Consider the following 17,560-nt stretch of genomic DNA (forward strand, 5'->3'; position numbering starts at 1 on the left):
AACCGCTGTTCTCAAGAACCATCACGCTGACCTCAATCTGAGAGCGGGGATATTTCTGGAGACACACAGCTGGCTGCAGACTCTCGTGCAGCATCAAGGACAGGTCCTTGTCCTGACTTCCCTGAATCCAGGAGCCCCTCTCGGGGCAGGAAAATGGTGCAAAACGCATGTCAGTAGTCAACCTGGACACACAAAGAAAGACAGATTTGAGTTGTCTTCATAAGTAGTTTCAACACACTATGGTACTTCCTCATATTAAAGCTACAAACAACACCCCTTAAGCTAATCACAGAGACGTGCGACTTGGTGACCATTTATCATGAGTGGGAATGCTAATAAGTACAGCATGTGTATTCTGATAACAATAGCACATTCATGGGTATAACAACATCAGGGTCGGTGTGGGTTTATTCAATATGTCTCAAGTGGTAATGTAGCCAGATGCTCTTTTTGACCTGCTATTAAATATTAAAATGGCAAAATCAAAAGGAAATTTGGCCAGGTAAAGGTCTGGGAGAAGGCTGGCATTTTATCTTGGCCAACATTAACTTTTTGTTGCACTTGTCTAGAAGTACTTCATCTAGTTTGAAGTATTTTTGGTCTTTTCAGCTCCCGTTGTATATTTGTACATTTAAGCTACATGTTTCTACATCTACTTTCGCATCTTAGGAAATTTTCGGAATTAGATGGTCTTACTTTAAGCAAGCTTTGATGTAAATCAAAGTAAAACCAAACCAAACAAATCAATAAAAACAAAAACACTACACACCGTCCACATTTCATATTGGCCTCATCTTTCCGCTCTATTTCTCTGGGGCCGTAAACGCAGCACATCAGCTTGGTGTTTCTAGCTTCAATGTACGCAGAGCCCTTAGCTTGGCTTACTAGCCCGCACCGGGCAAAAACGGGCCGGACGTCCACTTGATCCCGCTGCCGACCATCCTCTCTGGGTCCGTGCAACGGGACATCTGACGCTGGTTTGCACAAAAACAGAGACGGACTCTGGGACACGTCTGGTCCGCGTACTCGTTTGGTATCAGTCGGCATGGTGCGGTAAAACGAAATGAACTGAGCAGCAGCCAAACGCATGTGATTCGGTGCAGCACAAAACCAGTCCCCCGGAAACACAACAAGCAGAGAAATTATTCCACCAATTCTTATACACTGAAGGAAACTACATTGAGCCGTCAGTTTGCTAGTAATGCAGTCTAATAAATCCTACATTCATGAACTTACAAAGTTCAGTTTTTTCTGTTTCAGAGAGGGGTTCAACGGTATGATCACTGTCGAGGCTAGGGGTTGTGTTGCCTTTGAACTGTATTACATTAACTTAGAAAAGTGTTTGTTATTTCTTACCCTCACTGATATAAAGAAAAATGAATGAGTGTACATCAGCGAGTGAAAGGTCTGAGTGCATGAGCTTGTAGTAATAAACAATGAAATGTCCGTATCATTGTTACAAATTGTTACATTTACAATTATTACAAAATTGGTGATACATCATGATAACTATAGGCAATAATCTAAAGGCCCAAACTATAACTAGATATAACGACTACAAATTATAATTGAGGAAACCTTTTGGCTAAAGTTTTTATTTACGGAATTTGCACAACCACCTTTCTATAGCCAACTCGCAGCGAAAACATCCACTGATACCGGTGTCACATCAATTGCATCAGCCAAGCTGGGGAAGCTCGTAGCGTCGATGTGGCGGGCTCGGCTAAGATTGACAGTTGGCTTCTTCAATAGAATTTGACATTTGCTGACAAACCGGCGCGCAGAACCAATGGCCAGCTGCTGTGGGCGTATTCTATTCGTTCTTTTTGGAAAAGTCGCGTGGGCTAAGGCAGTGTTTTGGGAGTAGTGATTGATTCATTCAGTGAGAATAGCGACTTTTGTGAGTATTATCATTTTCTTGGGTGCGCTACACATAAATAACGTGCACTATATTATTCAGTGAAGTAGGTTTTATTTTACAGTTATGTGCTGAAATATTACTCTCGGTGAAAATGCAAGGGCAGCTTCTCAGGCTAACGTTAGCTAGCTTGCTCACGTCAGCTTGTTAAGCAAGTACCTCTGCCCAACTCAGCAGTTTACAATCAAACAACGACCTTATACTACTGCATGGTAGGATCACTTTGGGAGGAAAGACGTCTGACATGACTGGCACCGTTATATGGCACATGTTCCTTTGCATTGGTTACAGCAGAAGTGTAAAGGTGGCATGGTAACGTCACTGAGTTCAGTCAGCATGAGACAGTATAAAGAAACGGAGCCCCTGGGACTTAAGACCTGCGGATAACTAGCGTTAAATTTGGCTTGTGTTCTTGAGCAAAAACAATCAAAGGCTAAATTAAATAACGTTAAGCTAAGTTTTGGCATGTTTCATGTAGACAAAACACACGGCTGCTCTACCGACTAACATGCAGTTTGACTCTGGATATACGATGATGTCAGTGTAGTGTTGGTAAATCAAACGGCTTTGATTTTAGTTTATATTCTTATTTGCATCCTTGAAAACGGAGTTTACCTCTTGTTTTTTTTTTGTAAACAGCACAGATTTTTCAGACTATCAGACAATACACAAAACAACACAGCACACTTTTTCTGATGCCTTTAAATTGAGAATGTGTTAAACGTATAGTAATCCTCATATTTGTAAAGTTGGCAATGAACAAACAATGTTTGTGGCATTACTTGTTAAATGATTTCAGTTAATAATTGATTGCCATAGTTGCTCCTGTCAGTTGATCAGACCCCAGATTTTTTTTATTATTATTATTTTTGCCTTCTTTCATGGTTACTCCTTCAGCCTTGCTTTGGCCCATCATGACAAGTGTAGCATTCAGTCTGGGTTTAAAAGTAACGTAGCCCTCTCCATTAATTTCTATGGGGGATTGCGTTCACCACAGCTGGCACCAGCAAGCAGGGGCCTCCGTTTTGACGTTAACCCCATGCAGTGAAAAGGTGGATTTGGTTCACCTTTCACTGCTGAAGCTGCATCTGACTAAACTAATATTCTTTGTGCAACTGTGGCAGGGATAAGTGTCCTGTAGTGTTCCTATGTGCATTAAAAAAGTGAGTGTCATGAAATACTGCGGTAATATGACAGTGCTATGTTGTCACACATTCAGAAGTGGTTTATGAGAATAGCTGTTTGTTGGAGGAAAATGACAGAGTAGAACATTTCTGTTAAGACAGCTTGTCATGACACATGACTGACAGGATATAGAACTGAAAGAATTGAACAAATTGCCAGTAAGGTTTTATTATAGACTTATAGTCCAAGTCACTAATTAAACAAAAGATTCAGTGCTTCCACCTTGATGAGGTGGTTTGCTGGTTTTCTCTGTTTAGTTGTATGAAGTGTTAAATCTCTTTGGGTTTTGGGCTGTTGGTTGGTTAAGAGAAGACTTGACGAAATCACCTTACATTTTAGGAAATGCAAGTGGGCTTTTTTTTAACTAGGTATTTTTTGATATTGTGTTAACAGAGTAACTAGATGAATTGAGAATAAAAATAGTTGCCACCTTAAATATGTAGTGATATAATAAATAAATAAGGCTTAACTTTAACATCTCTATGACAATTAGACATTAGAAACACTGAATAAATGGTTTCTTGCATACATGAAGTGAAATTAAAAACAGCTGTCACCCTAGAGAGCTGCCTTTTTAAACATGCTTCATGGTTACAGTTGTTTTCTTTTTTGTTTAGAGAGCTGATTCAGAATGGACTCCTCTTTGAGTGCAGCTCAAATCCGTGAGAAGTTCATTGACTTCTTCCGTCGCTATGAACACCAGTACGTCCACTCGTCAGCCACCATTCCACTGGATGACCCCACCCTGCTTTTCGCCAATGCTGGCATGAACCAGGTTTTCAGTCCATGCTTCTATGTGTTTTTCGCAAATTTCTCTGCTTTTCTTCTCTTTTACATGTACCCACTGACGTAGTTAAGCTTAGTTCTAAGTTATATCAAAAACTGTATGTTAAATTTTTGTATCTCTTCCTCATAGTTCAAACCCATCTTCCTCAACACCATTGATCCGTCCCACCCTATGGCCAGGCTGCGTCGTGCTGCCAACACTCAGAAGTGTATCCGTGCAGGAGGTAAACACAATGACCTGGACGATGTGGGTAAAGACGTCTACCACCACACCTTTTTCGAGATGCTGGGCTCCTGGTCCTTTGGGGACTACTTTAAGGTATTAGATTGTCATTTTTTTTTCACTTGTGTCACTTTTTTGGTGCCTTAATGTTGTCTGCTAAATACAGAGTGATCGATGCAGAAAACACAATAATGTTGTGTCCTTACTGTGGCTGAACAATTTTTTTCCACTGACTTGATACAGAAGGTTAAATCTACATGGTTTGAGGTCCTTTTTCCAGGAGGGAATTAAATCTGCATTGCATGCACACTGAGCTGATTGACAGTATGTGTACATGTCTCTATTACATGGTGTGGATGAATGCATTGTTATGAGGACATGTTAGTCCTTACAACCTCACTTTTTGAGGGGTCAAACTTGATTTTAGGATTCAGGTTAGAAATAAAAATAAAGCAGGCTCATTAAGAAAGTAACTTTATTTAATGTGCAAGAATAACTTTTTAGAATTTAGAACAACAATTTATTTTTATTTTTTTTTTAAACCACTCTTTAGTACTCTGTAACAAAGCACTTTCTGTCATACTGTTTAGTTTAGTTTAGTCCTCTGCTCACACTGCATCTTTCCACCTCCCTGTGCAGCACCTGGCCTGCAAAATGGCCCTGGAGCTGCTGACCCAGGAGTTTGGTATTCCCATAGACCGTCTGTATGTAACATACTTTGGGGGTGATGATGAAGCAGGTCTGGAGCCCGACCTGGAGTGTAAACAGATTTGGATCGACTTAGGGTGAGTCTAGATTTGTGATTGAGATGTATTGGTGAGGTTGTCAGATTTTGCTTTTGCTTTGGGGCATCTTTGAGCAACTTCTAACTATTCATTGCCCACTGTAAATGATTTTTTACCCTACATTGACTCCTGGAAATCCCTCCTCAACAAATTATTTACTGCTGCTTCACAGAATTTCACTGTAGCTCTGCACGTATGCTTCAAACCTCTGTTTGCCCCTATTTAAAGTAACTGTGAAATGTTGTGTGCCATTGCCACACTGTGTACTCCAGCATTCTAGAAGTTTGTCTCTCACATTCTTCATTTCTTGACCTCATTTCACATTGTATCTCACTATTCATCTTTTCATGTCACAATACAGGAAACATTTTACATTTGAGTTAACAAGTGTCATATTTTAATAATCCATGTCTGTTCAATTCACAGCACTTTGTTTCCACCTTGCAAATTTGTCAGATGTAGTTTACCTGTTAATAGAACTGATGTAATGAAAGCCTCTCTCTGTGTGTTGATGTTTTTCTCTCAGGGTGGAGGACGTTCGCATCCTGCCAGGCAGCATGAAGGATAACTTCTGGGAGATGGGTGACACTGGTCCTTGTGGCCCTTGCAGTGAGATTCATTATGACCGCATTGGAGGAAGAGACGCATCTCACCTAGTGAACATGGATGATCCCAACGTCCTGGAGATCTGGAACCTGGTGTTCATCCAGTTCAATAGGTAAAGGGTTCTCACTCGCACACTGACCAGGGAATGTTAATAAATCTTAAAGGGGACAATATACATTATCAATTTATCAATGCAGACATACTGTTTAAACCTGGACTGTCATTTCTAATGAGATGTGGCCCAAATTATGGATTTGTAATAAAAAGAAAAAAAGTACAAAGCGTTCGTTCATTTTCAGTCAGCATTGTTTACAAGTTTTTAAATTTTTTTTAATCAAACTCATGCAACTTTTCACACACACCAGCACTTAAATTATTTACAGTTGTTCTGATAATATACTGTTCTGATGTCATGTCTCATTCTGCATCTTCACTGACACTACATGAAGACATTAAGTTCTTGTGACCGACAGCAAGTCTTGCAGTATGTCACTGCATGTTACATGCGTTTTTGCATTTGCTGGTGACACAGAGCCCCAAAGAAATAACTGATTATGGGCATTATTAAGCTTGATTTATAGTTCTGTGTCAAATCTATGCTGTAGGCACAACATTGTTAATGTGCAACCTTGACCCCTACACCGTAGCCTACTCTGCAGCCTGACATGCACCTCTCCAGAAATGTAACTTCATGCTGTGGCCATGCAGTCTGCAACAACTGTGATTGGTTACATCACATTTCCTTGTTTATATCTTTTAGTGGCCGGACAAGCACAGAAAATCCTCCTCATTCTGCCTCGGTTGGTTCAGTGGTCGTACAGATCATCTTCTCTTTTATCTGTGTTGCAATAATTTCAGTAAAAGTAACCGCTTTTCAACATCTATTAGTTTTAACTCCACATGATGCTGCTCAGTTTATCCATTGTTTGTCAGTGCCGAAGAAACGCAACACAGTGGGATAGACACACCACCACCAACTAGCGTTTTGGTGGTGTAATTGCAGGGCGACAGTATAAATGCTCACAATGGTGTAGGCCATTTGCTTTAATCTGCATTGTAGGTCCTGTGTAGATTCAACATAGGACCATAAATCAAACTTTAGTTTAGACAAAGGGACATCTTGTACTGTAATCTTAGGGGGTGTAACTGTGGTTGCTTCATTTGATTGGTCAGATAAAATCCCTGTCAGGATTTTACATAGATCATATAACATTGCTTATTTGACAGCGATCAGCAGATGAATTTAGTATTTTACCTTTAGTATTCCTGCTAAAGTCACACATTTAATTGAAAATCATGTAGTTAATTTGGTATGCTTTGCTTTGCTTAACACACCACAAATGGACCTCCACTTAAAAGTGAGACTCACTCCTTCAGGCAATCTCAGTCTGGCTCTTTGGTCCTGACCAGAGTTTGGTTCAATGTTTCCACATCAGCCCAAAGAATCTGTACCAAGTGGGCCTTTAAACCAAACCAAACAGGTTAAGTATGAACACACCCAAGTGTCATTACAGATACCAGTAAAAAGTTTGCAGCACAAAAATAACAGAGAATTTGTGTGATTTAAACAGCTGTCTGTTGAGCTTACGCTTTATTAAATGCACCAGGGAGAAAAAAATGGACTTGAAGCGTTAAAAACATGAATCCGTCTGTCAACCTGCCATTCCATTTTTCTCATGAACAAGACCCCGCGATACTTAAACTGCTCCCCGGAGACCAACATGCACTGACTTACTGCCGGCAACGCGAACCAACCTCTTACTCCGGTCATACAGGGAACGGACAGCCGGTAACAACGAGCCCCGCACCTCACAATCCTGAAGTACCTCCCACAGGATGCCCACGAGGGACACGGTCGAATGCCTTCTCCAAATCCACAAAACACATGTAGACTGGTTGGACGAACTCCCATGAACCCTTCAACACCCTAGTGGGGGTATAGATCTGGTCCAGCGTTCCACGGCTGAGGTGAAAACCGCATTGTTCCTCCTGAATCCAAGGTTTGACTATCGGCCAGATTCTCCTCTCCAGTACCCTGGCATAGACTTTCCTGGGGAGGCTAAGAAGTGTGACCCTACTATAGTTGGAACACACTCTCCAGTCCCCCTTCTTAAAAAGGGGGACCACCACCCTGGTCTGCAAGTCCAGAGGCACCGTCCCCGAGCTCCATGCACTGCTGCAGAGCCGTGTCAGCCCCACAAGACTAACAACAAAGTTTTTGCTTTAAATTAGGTTTTGCTCACAAATCTGAATGGTTTTAGTTTGGCTTCCTTTACAAAAGGCATGTCGGGGGGATTGAGGAGAACCACAGAAGAGTTCCTTAACTACCTCAACAACTTCAGCCAGGGTAATGGTCAAGTCCCCTCCCGAGTCCCCAGGCCTGGCTTCCTTTACGAAAGGCATGTCGGGGGGATTGAGGAGATCTTCAAAGTACTCCTTCCACCAGCCGACGACATCCTCAGTTGAGGTCAGCAGCCCACCACCTCCACTGTAAGCAATGTTGACAGAACACTGTTTCCCCTTCCTGAGCCACGGGATAGTTCTCCAGAATCTCTTTGAAGCCAACCGAAAGTCTTCCTTCATGGCCTCACTGACCCCCTCCCAGGCCCGTGTTTTTGCGGAGCAGATTTTTTTTTTTTTCTTTTTTTTTTAAACTACAGCAGAAATTTTGGATTTAAATTACAAAAACCTCTATGAATTCCAGATTTTTTTTTTTTTTTTTTTTTTTAAACTACAGCAGACATTATGGATTTAAATTACAAATAATAGATAAAGTACATAAAGCTTATAAAACACTAGTGCAATGGGATGAAATAGTGCAGAATAAGAAGTTAAATGAGTTAACAGTTCAATGGATGTAAATAGTGCAAAGATAAATGTACAGAATACGGAATAACTTCCCAACTGCAGCTTAAATTTTATCTTGTATACAGTAATTATTCAACTTTATCCTTTAATTTTTCATAATTAAAGATTTTTTTCAACTTCCACAATTGTTCCGCATTGCATCTCATCCTCACCTATTTCAACACTGACATTAAAGTGCTTGAGAATTGTGCACTTGGAAAAGTCTTTTGATGGACCTGGGCTCGGCAGCAGTTCTCTTAGTAATGAAGTGCCTATCTTGTAGCTATCAAATGCTAACACTTTTTGGCACTATTTACAAGCAGCAAAGCCACTGATAATGTTGCTCTCACTGTCTGTAACCACACCGAATTTTTCCCATATGTCTGACTTGGCCTTTGACAATGTATTTATCTACAATTTTGTATTCAGCACTAGCTATTTTTGCATTTAGGTTATTCATTTTGATTCACTGACACCTGGCCTGTGTTGATGTCTGAGTGACATCCTATTAGCTGGATGTGTGTTGAGGGGTCAACGGTTGTGCCACAGGGTTTCACAGTAAATGTATTTGTTATTTAGGCTTGAAAAAATTGTGCTGGGTTAGATGTTTAAAAGAAGCTGCACTTTTTATTTTTTAACTTTTAATTGATTAAATGCTGGCAAGTGAAATAGTCTGTCTTCTACCTGTGCCTGAACCTGTGAATTAATATAAACATTTATTTATTTATTTTTTTACCCGCTGCATATAATTTTTTGCGGGTACTTGATCTGCTGCAGGAATCTGAGTCAAAGAAATTTTAGTTATTTACAACTGTACACATTAGTAGTAGGCCTATTTTTATGGTAAAATAATGTATTAATATTTCTCAAAGGGTGATTTATTTATTTAACTACTACTACTTATAATTTTACAAAACACTGCTTGTGTGTGTGTGTGTGTGTGTGTGTGTGTGTGTGTGTGTGTGTGTGTGTGTGTGTGTGTGTGCGTGCGTGTGTAAATGCATAACAGAAGGCCCAGGACAGAAATGATACCCAGATGAAAATGAGAATAATTCCTCTTAATGGGGAAAAAGGCCAAAGTTTGACTAATGGAGAACTCTGTCTGATTTGTCCTTTTACACATGGGCAAGTACAAACTACAGTTTCCATAGCTGAACAGTATATTTAGCAAAATCCAAACACATACACACAGTAATGGGAAAAACCTGTGTTTTCCTGTTATAAGACTGCATCATTAAAAGTAGATATGCTCATTTTCTGTGAGGCAGTGTTGGTAACTGTTGTTTCCGGTTCCACTCTGCTCACAGAGAATCAGAGACGGTGCTGAACCCGCTGCCTAAGAAGAGCATTGACACAGGGATGGGTCTGGAGCGGCTGGTGTCTGTACTGCAGAACAAGATGTCCAACTATGACACTGACCTCTTCATCCCATACTTCGAAGCAATTCAGAAGGTACTGAAATGCCTCAGATACTTGTACTGACTTGCTTTAAAGCTTGTTGAGTAATTGTCACACTGTGGGAAGCAGCTGGTTCATCTGTACTGGAAGTTAGCAACCACAAACATCTCCAACACCAAAGTTTTTGCTCTAAATTAGGTTTTGCTCACAAATCTGAATGGTTTTAGTTTTGATTCTGGCCGGTCTCTTAACTTCTTATTAGACAGTTAAGACCTTTTAGCTGCAGTTATCATTCAGCATTCATATACTGGACACCCGTCTTCCAAGTCAGCTCCTAAACAGCTTGTAAGAGATTTGCCGTTTTATCACACAATTCAAAGTACACACAAGCAGTTGGCAAAGTGTTAATTTTCATTTTTAATGATATTACATGGCCTATTTAATAGCATTTAATTTTCATTCATTTTTTTAAAATAAGTAATGTACAGAAAAAGCTCATGTCCAGCCACTTCACATGTCAACACATGAATTTTTTTTATTTTATTTTTTTTTATTTTTTTCTGCATTAACGGCAAAGGCCACGAAAAATACTGCAGCCATTGTGCATAAACACTTCTGCGTGCTGCAGAGGTGTTTTTGCGTCTTTGGACAGACGACTTCTCACACCAGTTGTAATTTAAACCTGAATCTGAATGCTCTCTTTGCTGCTGAAACTGGACTTGCCAGCTCCACTTCAGCCAAAGTTTTTCTCAGGAAGTGTTTCAAAGTTGCTTTGAACACTGGATTTCTAGATCTTGAAACACTCACTTCTCCAGAAGAATCTGCTCCTTCTGCACCCCTCTGATCTATCACCGACATGCCTTATGGCCTCCAGTCTATGTCAGTTCAACATGCTGACAGTTTCCAGATAACGAGATGCGTTGAGTATGGTCTTAGTTTTCATTCATCCACAGAATCAGCTCCTCCTTTTTTTTTTTCAACCTCGTTTACCAGTGCCATAGCGATTACTGGGATTTTTGGTGGCCTTACTGTAAGTTAGAGTAAATTGCCCTCTGTTTTCTTATTTGTCAGAATGACTGATGGCCTTCAGATTTTTTCATCATTATTAAAAAAATTCCATCAGTGACGGATAATATTTGGTTATTGTAGAATGTTTAATAGCATTGGTATAGAGCTGTAGGAATCTGTCAGAGGGCTGAGAACCACTGATCTAACACACAGTTAAAATCCAATGTTTTTTCAGGGTACAGGTGCTCGACCTTACACCGGTAAAGTAGGTGCTGAGGATGCTGACGGCATTGACATGGCCTACCGCGTGCTGGCTGATCATGCCCGCACCATCACCATCGCCTTATCAGACGGCGGCCGGCCTGACAACACGGGGAGAGGGTAAGACAACATTTCAGAGTGTAAAAAAAGAAGTGAATTTAAACCTGAAAAATATCAAAGCATCTGTAGAAAGTGCTGCACTGCTTAGTGTAATTTGTGTGTGTTGTACTTTACTGCTTTGAGCTTCAGAATTTGAAAATGTCATACTCTTGAAGTTCTTTGTAGTTCCAAAAATGTACTGGGTGATTTGGTACTGCCAGAAACACTAAAGAGTAATACTACACAAGGGTGCAGACAGCATGGCTGTGCATGTAACATTTTACAATACATTTGTAATACTTACTTGCAATATTTTGTTTCCATCATGTTTAGCTACGTGTTGAGGAGGATCTTGCGTCGTGCAGTCCGTTATTCCCATGAGAAGCTGGGAGCTCACAGAGGCTTTTTTGCCACTCTGGTGGATGTGGTGGTTAATTCCCTGGTGAGACTTTCTTCCTTCACTTGGCTTGTTGTTATTCTAGTGTGTCCATACCATTAAAATGTGTTTATATGTCTTACATTAGAGATTTCTATTATCTAAATCACTCACAGAGTTGGCATTGCATTGTTGTGTTCATTGTGCCAGGTTGACCTGTAAAATGACATGAACTGATGGACTGGAATGTTGTACAGTATGGACCTACTGCATAATGCGCTTGGTTTATCTGGGTTTATGTTCTGTCTTATTTTTTATTCTTTGGCTGTGTGGTGTATCACTGTTTTTAGAGTTTGGTACAGCTGCACTAATGGACTAGCTGGACTAAACTGGGCCTCTAAATCTAACTGGCACACAATCGGAGTTCTGGAAATGACTGCCCGGTCCCCGGTGAAGGCTGATCACACTTAAAACCATTTCCAATCTCTGCCGATCTATTGACCCACCAGTTTTTTAGATTTAGGATCCTTGTTAGTGCCTGTTTTTTTTTTTTTTAACTGTTGTATTTTGAAGTTTTTAAATGGGGTTTTTTTGCACACATTTCTTATGTGGAGATACAAATCAGTAGTCTGAAGATTTCTCATTAATTGTGATTAGCATTTTCAGCTCTAATGAGAATTTGTTCTTCTGTGGAGAAGGTATTCGGTTTTGTTTGTTGTCATCTAACAAAGGTCTTAAAATTATTTTTTTTTACTGATTTCAAAAACTGCAAATACCCTGTACCCTATGCTCTGTAAAGAGGTGCATATTGGAGCAATAGTAACATCTCACATTCAATTCATGACTAATGCTACCCCTGTATTTCTTTTTTTCGTTGTCTCCTGACTAAATTTCCTTTTTAATCTTTCATCTCTTTGCTTCTCTTATTTCTTCTCCATCTTATCTTTTCCACTCCATGCCTCACCCAATCTTTGATCCCTGCCTTCTTTTATTCTCATTCTCCAGGGTGATGCTTTCCCGGAGTTGAAGAAAGACCCAGAAATGGTGAAGGACGTTATTAATGAGGAGGAAGCACAGTTTCTCAAAACCCTCAGCAGGGGACGGCGTATTCTTGATAGAAAGATTATGAGTTTGGGAGACAGCAAGACCATCCCAGGTGAGAGACACATCATGAAAAGTGTTGCAACATGTATGCTACATGTTTTGTGGTAAGAGTTTTGCTTTATTTACAGATATTGTATTTTAAAATAGCTTTTGTTTTGGAGGAATTTCATCTTTACCTTTTGTCTCAAGGGGACAAGCATTTTTGCTTCAAACACCTCTCATACATATCAAATTGCTTTTTCCTCTCTCTGTTTGTGTTTCCAGGTGACACAGCATGGCTGTTGTATGACACATATGGCTTCCCTCTGGACCTGACCTCGCTCATTGCAGAGGAGAAGGGTATGTCGGTGGACTTGGCCGCCTTTGAGGAGGAGAAGAAGGCAGCACAGGTAAGGAGATGAAAGTAGCAGTGGAGGAAAATGAAAGATACCTTGGATTCACTTTTTTTTTTTTTGAGTTGGGCCTGTTCTGTGAGGGGAAACACCACTGAGCAGTTTTTGGTGTCAGCTCCTGAGGGTATGCTACTTTGCCTTGTGTCAGCATTCTCCAATATTGCACAGTAGGGGAGAATTAGGAGCCATGTACCTGCTGTTTAAATAAACCCTCATTTACTTTACAACCTTGTGCTAATCCCCTTGTTGTTTGATTTAGCAAAAAGATGGATTTCTTTTTTACAATACTTGGGAATCAAACAGTTACTGGTTTCGTGGTAAACTAAAAATTTCCGACTTATTACTGTTCAAAATTTTTATCATTAAAACCATAATTGATATATGTAATCTGAATACACTGGATATGCTCAGGAACAACCTTACAGCCTTCACCACACTGTAGGTCAATTCAAGATTGTACACTGGCTTCACTTCTCTAAGGCAAGGTTATCCCAGATTAGAGCTGCCTTAGTACTGTGCAACCTTTAATTATTTTTTTACACCTTATCAAAAGTATGTAAAACACTACTAGCACTCCATTTGGTGTTGCCCCCTGGGCTGCACCTGAATGGATGTTAGGCTGATATAGTGGCCTTTGGTTCTCTCCTTGGAGAAGGATTTTGTTTAAACGGTAGGAGTCGTTGCCACCAGTGAATGGCTCATGGAGTTTTAGTACATTATATATATATTATGTTCAATTAGAGAAGTTTAGGTACTCTTTAAAGGGCTCTGCTCATAGGTTTGATGATGCTTGGCAGTGTTTTTGAACCTTTTTTGAGAATATGGAAGCAGATAAGCTAGTTTTATATTTTGTTTTGACTTTTTTTCCTGAGAGAGAGACAGCAAGAGAGACAATGATAACAATAGTAACCTTCTTCTTCTTCTTCTTCTTCTATTTGCGATTCCCTTGTTTACAGAGTGGGCATGCATTAGACAAACACAGTAATGCTACTGGTCTATTGTCCTCATCTACACAAGTGCATAGTGCTGCTAATTATATTTGTGGCTTTCAGTATTATACCACATATTAAATATTTAATGTATTGGCACTTTCTCAACATTTTCAGTACCTTTTAACAATACCATGACAGCATTGATAATTGTTATAATTTTGGTCACTATAATCATTGTATTCGATTATTTTTGTACATTCTGTAATGATACCACAGCCGTCCCTGGTAGGCTAGTGGTTAAGGTACAGCGCTCTCGCCGCTGCACCCCGGGTTCGAATCAGGGTTACGTCAGGAAGGACATCCAGCCTAAAACACGTGCCAAATGTCAACATGCGTGTCAGTGTGACGATTCGCTGTGGCGACCCCTAAATGGGAAAAACCAAAAGTGACTTTCTGTAATGATGCCACAGCCTCAGACTGCAGTCCCAGCTATTGTCTATCATGTCCCAGAGAACAAATGTCTGTATACTGACAGTGCTGTTGTCACACTTGCCAGATAGGAGAGTTTGACACACACTACCTTTCATATTTCCTCCTCATCCTGTCATGTACACAAAATTAGCAGTATATAAGTTACACCTAGAATCTAAGCACAGTAGCCCTTCAGTAAATCCTTTTTGTATGTCAAGAGTTGTAGAGTTCTAACTGATGGACAACAAGTATGTGTGTGCAGATAAAGTCCCAGGGTAGAGGCGCGGGAGACCAGGACCACATCATGTTGGACATCTATGCCATCGAAGAGCTGAGAAACAAGAAGATACCCTCCACAGATGACTCTCCCAAATACAAGTACACCTCTGATGAAAACGGCAGCTATGGTTGGTGATAAATACCCTGACAAACTTACCTTAGTTTAGTGGCATGTCTGTATTTTCAGGACATTAAGGCACACACATCCTGTTTGCATGTCTAGAGTTTCAGCAGGCCTCTGCCACAGTTCTGGCTCTGCGCTGTGATCGCACTTTCTGCAATGAAGTGACCACAGGTCAGGAGTGCGGTGTGGTGCTGGACCAAACGTCTTTCTATGCTGAGCAGGGTGGACAGACGTTTGATGAGGGCTACATGCTACGAGAGGATGACAACACAGAGGATGTAAGTGCAACTAAATATTTCTAAAAGTAAATGCTATCTGATGAAAACGGAATGTGGATGTGTGCGCCTGTCAGTGGTTCACTGATTTTGTTTGAGACTGTTTCGCAAAAAGTGGTCTGAGGTTTTAAAAAACCCTCGTTAAAATAGAGCTGTTGCTTTTGTCCCCAAAATACAAATAAAAAGTCCAGATTTATGCAAAAAACACCTCGCCTTTAATTTTACTTGGGCAGAAATGACAGTTACACAGCTGTCATTTCTAGTAAGGACTGGCCTTACTAATTTGTTGTTTTTCTGCTGAACAAAAACATTCCCAGCTATGATATTCCTACTGTTCTTTCTCCATTTGCAGAGAATGGAGTTCACAGTGAAGAATACACAAGTTAGAGGAGGTTATGTTCTCCATGTGGGGACCATCTATGGAACCCTGAAGGTTGGAGACCGCGTCACCCTACATGTAGATGAGGTGAGATCATATGCAGTATTTGAAAGATCTACAGTATCTTACCATTAAATCCAGTTGATAGTCATGCATGGTTGTTTTTTTGTTTTTTTTAAAAAAGCTCTGTTAATGTTTGTGGATACAGCTCCGAGTTTGTCTGACAAATATCCATCCCTGTTCTCATTCCAGGCTCGTCGAAGACCCATCATGAGCAACCACACTGCCACGCACATCCTCAACTTTGCCCTGCGGAAGGTTTTGGGAGAGGCAGACCAGAGGGGCTCCCTGGTTGCCCCTGACCGCTTGCGCTTCGACTTCACTGCTAAAGGTGCAATGACCACAGAGCAGATTCGCCAGACTGAGGAGAGCGCTTGTGACATGATAAGAGATGCTAAGGTAAGTGGGGTAGTACAGATGAAAATAGGCAGCACTCAGAGAGCGCAAACCTCCACCAAGGCCATTTGCTGTCCCCATAATGCCATTCCACATAAACGCAATATCCCCATCATCGTTTGACCCTCATATTATGATTCCTTGACCATGAAAACCTACTCCCAGTTTGAAAGCTACACCAGAAAAACTAAATTTCAGTAATGGCAGTTTTCTTCAGGATCTAGCTCAGTAACTTTGGAGGAAATGTCAGATCTGTCTCTACTGAGTCAGTAGAGTTTCAGATACAATTTAGTTGCAAGCTGCAGCAGTCTTTGTTGTCTCGCAGTAGCGAGTTTTCTGTGAGCTCTACAAATGTAAACATTCCAGCTCACCACATCCAGAATATGACTTGGATCCAGATCAAACTTAGGTGGGTGATAGATCTTTGCATTGTATTGCAAAGTTGTAGGCAGAGTTGGAAGCAAAAATATTAAAACTGGCCCTATCTCACAGTGGTGAAAGATTGTTTAAAAAAAATTCCTGGATCTGGATGATGATCCAGATCAGCACCAAAATTTTAATGGATTATTCTGTGGGCCATATCCTGCCTCTCTAAAAAGTGTCATTGAAATTAATTTATTACTTTTTGAGTTGTGATGTGAACCAACCAACCAACCAACACTGGTAAAAACATTGCAGAGGTAATATTCAAAGGAGTTAGTAGCCTTGAAATGGCAAGAAAATGTTGCCTTTCCTGACAGTTAGTACTCGAGAGAGAGAGAGAGAGAGAGAGAGAGAGAGAGAGAGAGAGAGAGAGAGAGAGAGAGAGAGAGAGAGAGAGAGACTAAATAAAATTATAAATGCAACACTTTTGTGTTTGCCCCCATTTTTCATGAGCTGAACTCAAAGATCTACGATTTGTTGTACACAAAAGGCCTATTTCGCTCAAATATTGTTCACAAATCTGTCTCAATCTGTGTTAGTGAGCACTTCTCCTTTGCCGAGATAATCCATCCACCTCACAGGTGTGGCATATCAAGATGCTGATTAGACAGCATGATTATTGCACAGGTGTGCCTTAGGCTGGCCACAATAAAAGGCCACTCTAAAATGTGCAGTTTTACTGTATTGGGGGGGTCCGGAAACCAGTCAGTATGTGGTGTCATCACCATTTGCCGGACGCAGTGCAGCACTTTCCTTCGCATAGAGTTGATCAGGTTGTTGATTGTGGGCTCTAGAATGTTGGTCTACTCCTCTTCAATGGCTGTGTGAAGTTGCTGGATATTGACTGGAACACACTGTCGTATACCAGAGCATCCCAAACACGCTCAATGGGTGACATGTCCAGTGAGTATGCTGGCCATGCAAGAACTGGGATGTTTTCAGCTTCCAGAAATTGTGCACAGATCCTTGCAACATGGGGCCGTGCATTATCATGCTGAGGTGATGGTGATGGATGAATGACACAACAATGGGCCTTAGGATCTCATCACGGAGGCTCTGTGCATTCAAAATGCCAACAATAAAATGCACCTGTGTTCATTGTCATAACATACGCCTGCCCATACCATAACCCCACCCCCATGGGCCACTCGATCCACAATGTTGACTTCAGCAAACCGCTCACCCACACAACGCCATAAACGCTGTCTGCCATCTGCCCTGTACAGTGAAAAC

At 40.8% G+C, this 17,560-nt stretch overlaps 2 protein-coding genes across 2 annotated transcripts in view; one reads left to right on the forward strand and one right to left on the reverse strand.

Annotated features, from left to right (window-relative positions):
- The window catches only part of exosc6 (exosome component 6), a 2,119-nt gene extending 974 nt beyond the window's left edge, over positions 1–1,145 (reverse strand). The window contains exons 1-2 of the mRNA XM_020604313.1: positions 770–1,145; positions 1–182 (exon numbers count right to left, since the gene is read on the reverse strand). The exon at positions 1–182 is cut by the window's left edge and continues 974 nt beyond it. Of these exons, the coding sequence (XP_020459969.1) occupies positions 1–182; positions 770–1,089 (502 nt within the window). The 5' untranslated portion in view covers positions 1,090–1,145. The remainder of the gene's footprint in view (positions 183–769) is intronic.
- A 646-nt stretch (positions 1,146–1,791) lies between these two features.
- aars1 (alanyl-tRNA synthetase 1) overlaps positions 1,792–17,560 on the forward strand; it is a 23,408-nt gene continuing 7,639 nt past the window's right edge. The window contains exons 1-14 of the mRNA XM_020604312.1: positions 1,792–1,900; positions 3,721–3,878; positions 4,020–4,208; positions 4,752–4,897; positions 5,424–5,615; positions 9,658–9,802; positions 10,992–11,137; positions 11,450–11,558; positions 12,498–12,648; positions 12,861–12,985; positions 14,654–14,798; positions 14,894–15,072; positions 15,422–15,535; positions 15,701–15,907. Of these exons, the coding sequence (XP_020459968.1) occupies positions 3,735–3,878; positions 4,020–4,208; positions 4,752–4,897; positions 5,424–5,615; positions 9,658–9,802; positions 10,992–11,137; positions 11,450–11,558; positions 12,498–12,648; positions 12,861–12,985; positions 14,654–14,798; positions 14,894–15,072; positions 15,422–15,535; positions 15,701–15,907 (1,992 nt within the window). The 5' untranslated portion in view covers positions 1,792–1,900; positions 3,721–3,734. The remainder of the gene's footprint in view (positions 1,901–3,720; positions 3,879–4,019; positions 4,209–4,751; positions 4,898–5,423; positions 5,616–9,657; positions 9,803–10,991; positions 11,138–11,449; positions 11,559–12,497; positions 12,649–12,860; positions 12,986–14,653; positions 14,799–14,893; positions 15,073–15,421; positions 15,536–15,700; positions 15,908–17,560) is intronic.

Source organism: Monopterus albus, unplaced genomic scaffold (assembly GCF_001952655.1).
Source record: "Monopterus albus unplaced genomic scaffold, M_albus_1.0 scaffold65.1, whole genome shotgun sequence".
NCBI classification, from domain to species: Eukaryota; Metazoa; Chordata; class Actinopteri; order Synbranchiformes; family Synbranchidae; genus Monopterus; species Monopterus albus.